Source organism: Cavia porcellus, unplaced genomic scaffold (assembly GCF_034190915.1).
Source record: "Cavia porcellus strain 051 isolate PalLab524CR breed Dunkin Hartley unplaced genomic scaffold, mCavPor4.1 scaffold_22, whole genome shotgun sequence".
NCBI classification, from domain to species: Eukaryota; Metazoa; Chordata; class Mammalia; order Rodentia; family Caviidae; genus Cavia; species Cavia porcellus.
This window is the reverse complement of record NW_026947505.1, coordinates 36,225,885-36,241,133: the sequence shown is the minus strand read 5'-3', so window position 1 is coordinate 36,241,133 and position 15,249 is coordinate 36,225,885. Positions and strand designations below refer to the sequence as shown.

At 41.7% G+C, this 15,249-nt stretch overlaps 2 protein-coding genes across 2 annotated transcripts in view; both read right to left on the bottom strand.

Annotated features, from left to right (window-relative positions):
- Mpc1 (mitochondrial pyruvate carrier 1) overlaps positions 1-15,249 on the bottom strand; it is a 506,120-nt gene that overhangs the window by 441,241 nt on the left and 49,630 nt on the right. The window lies entirely within an intron of this gene.
- Positions 12,449-15,249, bottom strand: part of Rnaset2 (ribonuclease T2) — a 29,457-nt gene continuing 26,656 nt past the window's right edge. The window contains exons 8-9 of the mRNA XM_003466355.5: positions 13,535-13,609; positions 12,449-12,744 (exon numbers count right to left, since the gene is read on the bottom strand). Of these exons, the coding sequence (XP_003466403.2) occupies positions 12,541-12,744; positions 13,535-13,609 (279 nt within the window). The 3' untranslated portion in view covers positions 12,449-12,540. The remainder of the gene's footprint in view (positions 12,745-13,534; positions 13,610-15,249) is intronic.

Below are 15,249 nucleotides of genomic sequence, written 5' to 3'. Positions count from 1 at the left end.
TAAGGAAAAACTGAGTCCTCAACCTTCATTTAAAATCTTTTGGGGTAACAGATTTTTAACTAGAGTTCACAATAGTGAGACACTGAAAACTATACCGCCTTATGCTTTTCAGTGGAACTCAACAGTGCATTCTAGGCCAAACAGCTATTGACTATAGGGGCATGATATACATAAACTCATAAAAATAAGCATTGCATGTAGGCAGGCATTCCAGAGAGCACAGGCAGACTCATTTTCCAGTGCTTAGTCTTCACCCAAATACTGAGATCTCTAGCTGTTTGAAGTTGCAATTTGCAGTTTATAAACTATTATCCCATTCACTTCTGTGGGTAAAGGACTACCTAGGAAAATATGAATCTGCAACCTTCACTTTTTAAACCTTAATCCTAACTGTAGCAGTAATCCTAACACTAGACCTCGATTTTAGCCTATCCCTAAAGCTACCCTTAATCTTAACCCTTAACTTATCTGTGATTATTGCTTGATTGTGTCAACTAAAATAAGTAACACTCAACAGAATTGGCTCAGCATAGTTCTGAGTCATAGAAGAAGATAGTTCTAAATACCAACTATAACAGCACGATCAGCTACAGAAACAAGGATTGTAATTATAATAGTTTTCTTCTAATATGATTCCAATGTAATATAATGTTGATATATTTAATATTGGTTCTCAAACATTATTAAAACTATGTTATAACTTTCAAGTTATGAAATGTTAAGAATAAGCATAACCCCCCAAAACTTGTCTTCTAGTCTAGGGAAGGGATTATTATGTTTCCATTTGTATGCAGGATAGTTATAACATGTTAAAGGTAATTATGAATTTGTCTTTGTATCTGGAAACTATGGTTAAAGCAATGTGACTGGTTGTCAAGTCACACAGTTACAAAAGGTGAATTGTGATGATCAATTGATTGTGTCAATTTGAGTAAGAAATGACCACTTACACTGGCTCACAGTAGTTCTGGGTGTAGAAGACCCACCCTAGGAAGGATTATCACCAGAATGGTATAAACAGGGAAAAGAAGGAAGAATTGCTTTTGTTTCTTCAATGGAGCTCCAGTCTTCACTTTCACCTTGGATGTCATCTCCTGGCCTCCAGCACAGACTCCTCAGCCTTCCTTTGCAGACCCTTAGGCCTCCTGATGCAGACTCACACAAGACACTACAAGGAGCTCCTGCCCTTCAACTTCAGATCCCTAGTGCACAGACAGACCTTTTGCACGCTTTCATACTTGACTCTGTTGTCAGCCACTGTAAGTGAATCTTGTATATTCTTACATATTTATACATATTGTATTGTATCTGTTTCTCTAGTAAGTACTGACTGATACAAGTAGGATCATGCTTAGTGTTAAGAGTTAGGGATATTCTTGGTGTGTAACTACCTGTGTACTAAGGTGTGGGCATTAGAGCTAGGTTTAGGGTTAGGGTTTGAGATAGTATTGCAATGCAGTTCCCTGAGTACTGGGATGTAAGTATGAAGGTTAAGGTTAGGGGTAGGGAGAGTGTTGAAGTAGAAATACCTGAGGGTTTCAGTTCAGATATTAGGTTTATGTTTAGGGTTTGGTTTATGGTTAGGAATAGTGAAGTCATTTAAGTACCCAAGTATTGGGGTGCTGTTATTAGATTTAGGGTTAGTGTTATGGATAGTGTTGGGGTTAAAGTACCCAAATGTGGGGAACCACCTAGATGACTCTCCTTGACTCTTCTAGAAAAGAAGAGCAACTCTCTCCATTTTGTATAAATTTGGTCCTATCCTCAAGTATTGATATGGCTAGGTCAGTGGAGAGGTGAGATGTTCATTTGAGCTGGCTAGGCTCTTTGTCCCTTCAAATGACTTTAAGCAATGTAAATTGGGCTAGTTGAGAAGCTGATGTGTAATCTCTGAAGCAAAGCAACAGGTCAGTGTTACTCCTCCCAGTGTCTCCCCAAATATGATTGAGCTTGGCAGGATGGAGAGGCATGCTCATGCTGTCAGCTGGGACTGAGCCTTGAGAAAGAGGTTATGACTTCCCAGAGCAAAAGGATAATACATCAGAACTGAAGCATTGACCTCAGATTATCAGATACTACCTCAGTTGTGTTATGCAGATTAATCTTTCTGCATTTCTTACCCTCTGCATATCACAAAGGTGATCTCAGATCTACTTTGCCAAGCTCAAAGTAGTCATAGCAGTCACATATTTCCTGCAGTTCTCATTATCACTCATCCCCAAGCCACTCCCCTCACAGAGAATACACCCAGGTTGGACTCTGGGTTAGGGCCTTTGCACTGGTGAACAATGAGCTTTGGCTGGACTTTGGACCCCTTGCTCCTGTTTATATATATATATATATATATATATATATATATATATATATATCTTAGTGTCTTTATTCTTGCTTTGGTTTGCACTGGAAGTGGTAGATTGGAATTAACTCACTAGAATTCCTATAACTTCTCCATAGGATTACAAATATAAACCATCTTAGACCACAATGAGGACAGGAAAGGATTCTGGGGTGCAAATATTAGAGTTATGGCTGGGATTGGATAATAGAGTTAGAGTTAGTGTTGGAGTGCTCTTATCTGAGTATTGAGTGCTGCTTTTAGGTTTAGGTTTAGGGTTGTAGATAGTATTGGGGTGACAGTACCTGAGGATTGGGGTCCATATATTAGGCTTAGGGTTAGAGTTAGGAATACTGTTCGGGTGCTAACACACAAGCGTTAGAGTGCTGGTATTAGGGTTTTTGTTAAAATTAATGATAGTCATGGAATGCAACCAACTAAGTATTCATCTGTGGGTATTAGAGTTAGTATTAGAATTGGAGTGGGCATTGAGGTTAGGGTTAGGGATAGTGTTGGAATGCAAGTGTCTGAATACTGGAGCATTGTTATCAGAGTTATAGGTAGAGCTAGGGTAAAGAACAGTGTTAGAATGTAATTAACCTTGCATTTGGTTGCACTTATTAAAGTTAGGGGTAGGTGTAGGCAAAGTGCTAGTGTAAGGGATGGGATAGTGTGGAGTTCCTTCATATATGGCTCCAAGTATAAGGGTCAGTGTTAGGAATGCTTTCAAGGTTTGAGGTAGGATTAGGGTTTTGGACAAGGTGAGGGGCAATGTTCAGGTACAAGATATCCACATGATGTGCTAACCATCTCCCCAGCCCTAACCCTTATCCAAACCCTATCCCTATACCTAGTCCTGACCCTAACCCTAATTCTAACTTCAACCTTCATTTAAAATAGCAGAACAACTCTAGCCCTAACCTACTACTAGTTAACACATTGGATGTCTTTTGATGAGGAAGTCTCAGAAAAGTTCCTTCTGGTTCTCCATCAAGTCTCTAAGGTAGCCCTCCACAACACATAACTGTGGCCCTGCTAATGACAAGTGGAGCTACCCTGAGGATGCTCCCAGAGCAGGCAACTCTCTAGGAGGAGGAGAATTATTCCTGAGCAGGAATTTGTAGTGATCCACTGCAACAGGTACTTGCCCTTGGCTTTGGTAACTGTTTTTCATCCCTGATCTGTGCTGGTTCCTCTGTCTTGGGAGCAGGGACCCAGCCAGAGGAACAGCTATCCTCAAAGGAACAGGTAGATGTACAGCCATGCACAACCTTCCTAAGGTTCCCTAGGAGCCTGGGATGGTATGAACTCCTCTCTGAATTAATTTGGCTTAAAGAAGGAAAATTAACAGTTCCTATACACTTGAACTTATTGGCTGAAATTTCTGCCTATCAGAAAAGACAGCTTAAGTTTCCTCACTGGGGGTTGATGAGGGAGGGTTCAGTATGCCTTGGAGTGATATCACAACACTTAGGTTTCCTGGTGTAGAATTAAAATTATACTTGGCCTAAGATGGTCTCCATACACAGCAAGCTGTAACTTCTCCTAACAGGTAAACTAAGCACTATCCCATCAAAAATGTATTCTTGTAACAAGAATCAAGTCTCTCCCAATCACAGAAACTGAGTTTCAGTCAATCACAGGCTCCCAACTTCTCTGATCATGCCCATCGAGTCAACAATGCAAGCAGGTTTTATGGCACTTTCTGTCTATAAATACCAGTTGCCTAAAGTTATATGTTTCTTTTTAGTTGTGAGTGATGCTGATTTCTGCATAATTCTTTAGTCAGATAAAGTCTGAACAGTTTTCTTATGTTTAGGCTTCTAGGCTAGCAAAATAATTTGTGGAGCTGAACAATATTGAACACTCGATAGTAAAGGAAAATTACTTTTTTCAATTTTTTCCAGCTATTTGATATCCAAAATGTAGTAAAATTGATGTGTTTATTCAAATGAACATCTCACCTCTCCACTGACCTGCTCCAGGAAGCTGACCTACTTGGAGCAGTGAATGTTAGAGCAAGAACATTCTCACTTTCTGCTAGTGATTTAAGTTTATTGTGTGTTTCATAGACCTGGGTCCATTTAGTATAAAAATACTGAATTCCCAGCTATTTAAAGCAAAATGAATAGCCCTCTGATATGTTCATTTCATCCAGCTTTAAAAAAAACAATCTGTCTTGATTTTCTTTAAAAACAGCCTTTGATAATGTTTTGAGTACGCTTTATCTTCCCCTCACAGCTGATTACTGCACTTCTGCCAGCTGACAAGACTTTTTCTTCAGTAAAAATAGATATTTTCTGATGGGAGTTTTGCAATTTTCTCAGCACAAGCAATGTAAATCTTCTCGCTCTAAAATATTTTCTAAATCACCTTTGAAAAGCCAGGAGACAAGGAAGTGACATATATATGCATGTTAGTTTGATCTCTAGAACTTGTGTCACTAGTTATCTGTAGACAAGGAAATGGTTTGTATGAGGAACACAGAGGGAAGGAGGTGGTCAGCTTGAGTATGACCAGCACTATTTCCACTGAGACTAAATGAGTCACATGATCAGGAGGACTTAGCGTACTCACCCTAATCTCCCCTCCTTCATGTCAACATTTATTAACTTGATGTCCCCAAACTTTGGGATGCATGAATATATACAAACTTGAGCTACAACAGTATCATATTAAGAGGAAACCCTGACTCCCCTGAGGCCACAGCCTGTCCTATCCCAAGTCAGAGTAAGTACAGAGAGACTTGATGACTGCTTTTCCCACTATTCAAATGTGTCAAAAACTGTCATTACAAAGGTAGCCCCATTTGTTAGCCCTGTCCCTCCACCCAATGTTTTTTGTATCTATTGGGCCTTTTATAAAGTATTGACATGTTGATGTAGCCAAAATAAAGCCTCAAAATGAAGCCTCAAGGGCTTCATCATGGGCCCTTCATTTCACAGCTCATTCATCGGCCCAGGTTTCCACACATATGGTCTAAGTATAAAAGTCTGAGCAAAACACACAAAAATTCCTGTCCAGGTTCCATTTTTGTAGGAGACCTGTGATAAAAAAAAAAAAAAAAAAAGCAGCACTAGATGGCATGACTGATGACAACATGAGGGTGGGCAGGAGAGCTTGGTGAGGAAATTTGAGCTCAAGCAGTCTGATGCATTTTCATAGAGAAGAAAAGGTAAATGAAGTCTGAGAGCTGGCAAGCGAACTTGGCCTGAGCTGACTGCATGCATGTGAGTGAACATGCTGATGAACTTGTCTCTGTCCTTTTTACTTAAGAACAAAAACTTCTACCTTTCCCCCAATTTGGAATAAAAGTCCTTTAAAAAATGAAATATGAGCATTATTCATATATCCTATTAAACGTCTGCAGTATTTTTGATATTTTCTACATCTCAGTGAACCATCTGTTCAAAAATTATTTTCAAAAATTGAGAAATTAGCAATTGGTTAAATTATACTTGTTTTTGGTCATATTCTTGATTGTGGTTTAGCTGTTACTGTCTGAGCTGAACTACCTGAGAAGTTAGTACATGTGCTGCCGAAGCGAGCACGTATCTGAGAAGTTAGGAGGTAACTGTGGTTTAGGGAGAAAGACCCAAAACAAGTAGCTTAAAGGGTCAGGTTAAGCATAAGAGTAATCCTGAAATCCACGTTGCCTTTGAGAAGGCAGAAATGTACATTACTGCATAAACTTGAGTAAAATTTTTCAAGAAGTTTACAAAAATTAAAACTAGATTAAATTGAGCCAGAGGAGAGTGAACATAGTGAACAGGATACTTACAAAATAAAGTCAAGAACCAGGAAGTTGGGAGAACTATTTCACCAGATGACTCAGCATGCAGGGCATGACCAGATGTGAATAAATCTAGCTGTGAAAGAACCCACGGGTTTGAGTGAAGAAACTCACATCCTGAGCCCTGACTCCATTATGTCACTGTCTTGTGACCTGGGTGGGTGACTTTGTTTCTCTTAACTTTCATCTTTTTCATAGAAAATAAATATATTTGTGTTATAATCAAGCAGAACTTCTAAATACTACAGCTGCATGGTAAGAATATTAGTCAGCTTCCCATCACTTTACCAAACACCTAGGATGGTCAACTTACAAAGTACCTATTTTCATTCACAGTTGAAGAGGTTTCAGTCCATAGTCACCTAGCCCTGTTGCTTTGGAGTCTTGTGCTAAGGCAGAGAGGATCATGGTGGGGGGCATGTCAGAGAAAAACTGCTCACTTCATAGTAGCCAGGAAGTGAAAAAAAGAAGCTGGCCAAGTGTAACATGGACCAACTGGGTGGCTTAGAAACAAACCTATTTCTCACAGTTGGGGATATTGTGTCTTTCCATTTCTGCATTCCCACGGAGAGTGGATAAGACTCCTACTAGTTCCCTTTATATGTTTAATAAAGAGATCTGACATCCCCAGCCCAGCTACATGGTCAAGCTACACATTAGACTTTGTAGTTCACAAAATTTGTTCACATTTGGCATTGAGTCCCACAGCAATCACAACCTAAACCAGTAGTCAATCATATCCTGAAAGGGGCTGAACGTTTGCTTCATTGTCCCCAAATCACATGTTGAAATCATAATCCCAAGAAGGTTACAGTATGATGAGGTGGGTTTTGGGGAGGTGAAGGCCATGAAGTGGAACCTCCAATTGGATTAGTGTCCTGGGATGGACAGGACTTATTGCTTTGTCATCCCCAACTGTGAGAAATAAATTTGTTTCTAAGCCACCTAGTTGGTCCATGTTACATTTGTTATAACAGCCCAAACAGACTCCCACCTGGCCCCACTTTACAAAAGTTAACTTTAAATTTGGACTTGAGAAACTTGGCAGCATCATTTAATTTGTGGCAGACAAGCATAAGCTTACTTGTCTCTCCTCCAAGCTATCTCTCATGCCTGCAGTCCCAGCCAGTGAAAACTGAATGCGACCCTCTGCTCTTTTCTGAAGGAATGAGAATAAAATTAGTTGGAGTCTATAATACAAGAAATTTTAATATATGTATTTGCTAATTTCCCAAATGTTCCCCTTTGCTAAGACTTTGTGGTCTCTCCAGCTGTATTCTGGGAAAGACAATAGCTCCTTTCTCTCCTCTGTCCTATTGTTCATTTTAAAATACCCTAACTATTCCTATTGTTGACATCATTATTGATTTGCAAGAGTTTTCTACAAAACAAGGTTAAATGTTATTGTTTAAAAGTTTCCTTTTTGCCCACTGTTTGGAAATTCTTCCTACCCAGCATATAAAAAACTCCTAAGCACAATGAAGCCAATGAAGTATGATTCAATGAAGGCTCAGAACCCAAGAGGGGATATGCAGTTGCTCATGGCTCCGTATTTTGCCTACCACTGGCCCACCAAGCTGCTTATGGAAGACATGACTAGCTGGGAGGGTGCTGGTGGCCAAGGGTCTGGGGTTAAAGGGCAGCTTGGCTGCAGTGTCCCAACCTCTGGTACACTGCATTACCCCATCAGTGACTCACATCAGTTTCCCTCACTGTCATCTTAAGAACAGCATACAAATGACTGAACTTTTGGGAACTGACTGAGCATTTCCTTAATATTTTTCCTGGGGCTCTTACTCAAGGGAATTTTTACTCTTAAGTCAGAGAAGAGGGGGCCAATCCTACCTGCCGTATCACATCTGTTCTACATACATTGAGAGGAAACTGTACCAGTAAAACCATCCAGGGGAACCAGATTCTGAATAAGGATTTGGTCTTCAATCCCTTGCAGGGGTTGTTATCCAGGACTCAAGCAGGTGATGCTGAAGCTTTGCTCTGCTGGGCTGAGCTCTTTATAATACAAATTCAAATGCAGCAGCTTGATTTCTCCCCATAGCTCAAGGACATTTCTCTCCCGTGTGCTTTTAAAGAGGGAACATTGTCTGCTCACTCAGCCTTTCACTGAATATTTCTTCCCTCTTCTGCTTTGATGCCTTAGCTTTCAGTAGGATGGCTTCCAGCTCCCTGGGGGGCAGCAGACATGTTCCAGGAAGGTCATAAACTGCAGTCATACAGAGAAAGCAAAAGATAGGAAACAAGCTATTCAGAAAGGTGTCATCACAGCATCACACAAATAAAGGAAATGAAAAATGGCACCCCAATTCTGCATAGGAAGGGAACTTGGTTACACGCTAACAATACTTTGATGATCACCTGGGCCTCTTTATAGGCTGAGAGAAAATGTCTAAGGTAGTATAACCTACACTAAATCACTTCAGATTCTCAAAGCAGGCAGCTGCGATGGGATCACCTGGCTTCTAGAACACTTCATATAACCTGGCACATTCCCTGCTACATACGTTTTACATCTTCTGTAAGAATGTTAGTATATAAACGTGTGTAAAGGGACTTTACAGATTATGAAAATGAAAGCATTATAATACTTTAAAGATCTGTAACATTTGACTGGATTGAGATTCCTGGAGAGTTGACTGGTTCATGGGGTGTGTACTCAATAGCTGAAGCAATCACTAATGTTCATAAGTGAGTTTGGTGTTAGGTGGGGCCTGGTTTGAGGTTGTGGGTATTACCTTTTGTTACTTTTCTCTGTGCTCTGATTCCCAGATATTGTGAGGTGAGCAGGTTTGCTCCACCATGGCTTCCCACCATGATAGTCTTGCCTTAGGGACAATTGATCATGGACAGAAACAGCTGGAACCTAGAGCAAAATATACCTTGCTTTTAAGTTGTGAGTGTCAGGTATGTTGTCCTGGCAATGAGCAACTGACTAATACACCATGTCTTGCTCCCTGGAATAAAAGGGTCATGAGTGTATTAAATCTGCACAGGTCTGGAATGTTCAAAACAAGTCAGTATAAACTTAGTACAGCATTTGACAGCTCTTAACCTTAACCACTTCAAACTTTCTAATGTCATCTAAGCCTGAAATGCTAATTCTGTGCTTTTTGTCTAAAGTAAATGTAAGACTCATTATCGTCACTCAAAAAAACCCATAATTTCTATCACAAAAATTACATATAATTGCAGTATTTCTCAGTGCTTGTCTAAGATTTTCCTTAGAATAAAAAATTCTAGCTACTGCCCCTTCTATGGAAATATAGCCCATCTCATATGAAATCAACTTATCTTCATACAAAAATCAATTTAAAATATTGGATCCTGTCCTGGTAATTTCATGAGCTAGATCTGGTGAAGTAGTATGCTTTACTTTATCTAAGTTTCTCAATCCTTTGCAGTGATGAATACAAGCCATACAGCTGGATTCTCCAAAAATATCCAACAGCTCAGTATTTGGTCACCTTGGGAAACAGATTAAATTCTTTTTGTTTCTGGTCTGAAGCTCACAGAAATACTAAAGAAACACAATTTCTGAGCTCTCCTTAGGCATGGAAGAAGTTAACATTTGGCATCACTCTCATGTCTTTTCATTGATGTATCTGGTCACCAATCAGGAAAGCATGGTGAAGTGCTCATGTGCCTCCACCATGGCAGTGTGCTCAAGGAGTACAAAATCAGGACACTTGTGGTTCTTGCTGGACAGGGACTATGGAGGTTGTGTGCCATCTCCTCAGATGTGCTACCTCATTCCTACAAAGTTGCACTCTCGAGGCTTTCCTGCCTTCCTCCCTCTAGCTTTTCCCCACTAGGTAAACCTATTTCATTTTTATTTATATATAGTTTATTTCCTTTTTATTGCCTGTCACCATCCAGATTAGCCTGAGCTTCAAAAGGATTATCCTCCCTGTATTCCCAGAGCTGGTAAGACGGCTAATTTATGTGAAGAGTACAGGGACAAAGCAGTTCTGCTGGGTGCTCAGATCCAAGAAGATTCTCATCAGTTGGCAGTGGAGCTGCCATAGCAGAGATCCAGGTGATTGAGCAGTACTGGCTGGGATGTGGGTGGGCCAGTGGAGCTGAGCTGAAAGCCTTGGCCCCTATACCATCCTCCAGCAGACAATACTATCTCCAGAGAAGGACATAGCACACACATTGTACTACTGTGCAGGGTTAGGACAGAGGACTCAGTGGAAACCCACACACAGCTCAAGAAAGAAGTCTCGAGGCGCCACATTAAGCTCATGGAAAAGAAATGATGAATCAAGAAGTACTTCTCATGGTTGGGATAAAACTAAAAAAGTTCCAAGTCCACGCTAGATTTGTTCTGGAATGAGAGAATGGATGTGTCACCAGCTGCTGGTATGGGAGTTTTTACAGAGAGACAACTTACATCCAGTGGAGGACGAAAAAGTTAATGGTGATGACTGCTCTGTCTTTGGGGACCAGGACTAACTAGCTGGACTCTAGGCTCTGCTTTCGAAGGATAAGACACCTTGAGCAGAAGCCACACCCCTTTCCAACGCACCAGAGATGAGATATTCAGCCACCTCAGGGAGCCCATGTATCTTTTCTCACTTGTTTATGGTCTTTTTCCAGGATTTTCACACTTCTAACTCCACTCACCTCTCCCAGTCTAGTTCCAGTGTCCTTTTCCACACTGGTACAGGGATGAGCACTCCTGTCCCCTGCCTCAACTCTGCACCCTGTAGAAATGCCAGATCAAATCCGGCCTGCTACCCCTAGCTTGCTCACCCACAAGCACAAATCTCAAACTCTAACATGGACTCTCCAGAATGAGAATTTATAGCAAGAACAGCATGGCCAGAGTTAGTTTAGTGACCTGAATTTGGAAAATACCCAAAAGAGAAATACAACCATGCCAAGAACTGCTATGGTCCACTCATACTTTACTCATCATGGCAGGGCACTGGCAGGCTCTTCCACCTACACAAATCCCACTTACGCTGTGGCCCATAAATCTTCCCAGCATGCCTCCCTGTTTGAACCTCAGTCTGCTCTCAAGAAATGCTCAGATTAAGATGACAAATAAACCTTATTTTTCAAAATAATGTCTTAATTTGAAAGGAAATGGCAGATTTCAGATTGCTTCTGAGAAGTACTGCAGGCTCTTCCTTCCTTGACCCTTCAAGGCTATAAAATAAACACAATTTCAAAAGAGGAGTCTTCTGCAAATACTACTGACCTTGAAACTCAAGCCTTGAGTCATGAGTTTATAAGATGACTCAAAGAAACAACAGCTGTCATTTAAATGACACTGAGGACTGCAGTTCTCTTCAGAAAGACTCTAAGGGAGAGATTGCTGGTCCCGAGGTAAAATTCCTTACTGTTTTCACCAGGCTCTTTTCACCCATATCTCAATACAAGCTGTCAGTGTAAAAGAGAAACACATCCTGGGCTGGCAAGCCCAGGCAAAACACGAAATAGATGCTAGTCTGAACGGGAGCAAAGGGACCAGGCTGTGGGGGGGAATGTAGGCAAAGCCGGGACATGACTGTGGGGGAATGCTGTCAGCTCTTCTCTCTACCTTAGAAAACGTAGACTGATATTAATCAAATCCCGGCTGAAGAACCACTGGGTACCCTGTGTGAGCTCAGGACACAGCACTGTCACTCAGAACTGCGTGCTTGCCAGGTGAGTATGCAAAAAGTCTGCTCTGCATGGCTTGCCTTTCAAATAAGTGAATTTCAGATTCATGTCCTACAGACATCATGGAATTAAGCTTTGCTTTTGAACCAGTCTGAAAAATCATTTTTTAAAAACAATTGTTCTGAGGATTAAATATTTTTAAATGCTTAATATAATACATGTACACAGTATGTTCTGTTAGATACCACATAGGACATTAACCTGATTAAAATAAACAGAAAAATATCACTCAACACAAGCAGAGACCAGATGGAACACATGGGAAAAGACAGTTGCACTACAGCTCATGCAGGAAGTCCCCCACCCCATCCCAGACACCACTGCCTCATGTCACAGGTGATCCAGCCACAAAAGCTAATCCTGACATAGTAGCTCAGACACAAAGCCATGTTACCCCTCAAGAAGGAAGATGCACTGCAAGGTTTCAGAACATACCATCAGAGCTCTGCCCTGGGCTGTGCCTAAATTTCTCAATACTTAGCAGTGGCTTAAATCTGGGTAGCTTCTACCAAGAAGTGCCGCTTGTCACCAACTAATCTGAAGGTCACACATTTACAGGAAGTATAACCCAGAGGAACACTTACTGGACAGGGACAAAATCAACTCACAGACACTAAAGAAAAAAGCAAGACACATTTTTAAAAGGCTTTAGATTCAGTTTTTAAAAAGCAGTTGATTTGAATTCGTCTTAATTTGTAGAACACAGACTATTTCCAAACTTCAGACATCAATTTTTGGTCCTTTTAGGTGGTGGGTAGAAGACCGGGCCATCTTCACAGACCATCATTGACTGCTTAGCAGCGACCTTGGACAACCACGCTTCCTGCTTTGGTGACAGCAGTTCCCCAGGCTCCTCCGTGCAGTTTCGCAAATGGAGGTCCTCCTTAGTGAAGCACAACTCTATCTGACTAATTACTTGTACTTTCTCACCCTGAAAATAAAAAAGTAACAGAGGCTTAAAAATTCAGACCTTGGAATATCAACAGTTTTGGGATCATGATACTCTATAAGGCTGACTTGAAGATGACAAAAACAGTGGCTCCAGACCTAAGACTCCAGGCTTTAGAAGCAAACTCCTTCTATCAACAGAAGAAAGCTGGCCAGCACAAAGGCAATAAGCGGCTGAGGTGCTGAATTGTGGACAGTGGGGCTCAGCCTGAGGTTTGGGTTCCCCAGTCACCCCGGAAGTGTACCTCCCCCAGCCCTGTGTGAAGGGACATGTGGTTAGCTTGGAAAAAAATTTTAAAAGTCTACAAAGATTCATACAGACCCCAAATGCACACACATTAAGACACTAGGAAAATAAATAGCATTTAAAGGTACACAGCACCCTACTCCTAAAATAAGTCTTAATCAGCTAAAAAATGAAACTGTAATTTTGTCAATAAATTGGACAGATAACTGTAATTAAAATGATTAAGACTACTAACATAAAGCTCAGCCATTTTCTAACTTTATCTATTCCCACCTCCCTATACTACCATCCCTTCTAGGCTAGGTATATTCTTGTTAGGCTAGGTAAGTGTCAAAAAACCACACTGGTTATTAAAAAGCATGCACTGGTGCTCACATACAACACATAGGTACACACAGACATACACATGTGTGTACAAGCAGACATGCATACAGAGACAAGGACACAGACATGCATGCCTAAATACAATTCCATTTGAAACCTCCACAGTGAAGACAGAGAGAAGACCAGATATGCTATGTCTGACCTGTGTGAATGGGAGGCACTGGATCTTAGGTACAACTCCGTAGAAGCTGGTAAGGGCATCTTTAAACTCTGAAATCTGACATTAAGTGAAAGTGTATTAGAAATGAAACTTCAACTGGAAAAACCTAACGGTTCTGCTCCATGAAGAATGTAATGTTCTGGTGACTTGTCCTCTTTGGGGCTCCCCAGCTTGGAGAAGCTTGAGAATGTCCTCCCCCAGTGCTGAGGGGGAGGACATCAGCACTACTTACCAGACTACCAGGATTCCCACCACTTCCTTTCCTTCTCTGCACCCATCTTTCTCTCCCCCAAGCAGCCCAACTCTCTACCCCATCCTCTTGCACCAGCCCACTCTCTCCTGGCCAAGGCTGTCTTACCTGAAATGCCCAAACTATAGATACCTTTGCTAACCAACTTTTATTTTATTTTCTGTGGCCCTCAAAATTTTCTCAGCCCTGCCACTCTTTGAGCCCCTATCTCCCTTGTATCTCCCCACAATAATCACCTCTTACGGTATAGAAGATAGGCCCACAGAGCACCCACCTTCCACTCTCAACTGCAAGCTTAAGAAAGACCTACAGGTGCTCTTACCTGCTCCATCTCAGAACAAGGGACCCCAGACCTGCTCTATTCTGACAGCTGCCTCCAATTTCAGTCTTGTCCTATGAGTTCTCCTTTCTCTTGAAGTCAACCCTCCCTCCACCCTGTGAGGGACATCTTGGTCTTCTGCAGTGGGTACCTGCCTCTGCTCCTCGACCCACACTGACATAGGGCTGCCTTCTACAGAGGTCTCCTCTCCACCCACCCTACTCTATTCCTACTGCCTCATACAGGAAGCCTTCTATCCCTCTCCTCCAAACTTGACCTCTTGAACCTTCTATCCCTCTCCTCCAAACTTGACCTCTTGAACCTTGTAGAAATCTCAAATTCTAATTATCCAGTGGCCTGCCCCATGACTCCCTAAAGAGCTGTCCTTTCTTCCACTCCCATTCCAGCACCAGACAATTGGAGACATAGGTCTGTTTTGGAACCTCAGCACTGGCACTGTTGTGGGATGATGTCCTAAGGTCAAAATGTGATTGGCTGACCTTATCTCCCATAGCATCCCACTCTGTTCCTGGTCCTCAAAGATGTATTCTTCCTGCCTTCCAGCACTGCCTTGCCTCTCCTTTCTTAAGGTACTCTTCCCCAGGGTCCCAGCCTCTAAGAGGCTACCCACGCAGCTCCCAGAGAGTCTCTGCAACACAACTCTTCTTCCCATAAAGCAGTTAAGTGGAAAGTACTTGGATGCCAGATGCCAAGCAGGAAACCTGAGGAAAGTACGACTCATTGTGACCAGTTGGGACCTCTGCCTGAGCCCATGCATGCATTCTGATACTTCGCAGAGAGTCAACAATGGCCGTCATCGTTGGCCCTCAATATCTCTGAATATCAATTTCTGGGCAAAAATATAAGGCCCATCTTGCTCACTCTCATTACACAGTTCAGGCTAGGACCAGAGTCTTTGCAAATGTTTGTCCCACCCTGCATAAAAAGGTCTTCAAGGCACAAATAGTGGTTTGTCTTTCAATCACTGGTCCCTCATACCTACTCTCCATGAAGAGAGAAACAGACAGTTACTGGGAAAGTGATTACAGTCTAGCAGACACTACTGAAGGCAAGTCAAGGCCGTTTACTGTACAAACTGCCAAGGCCACAAGAACTCTTCAACATCCA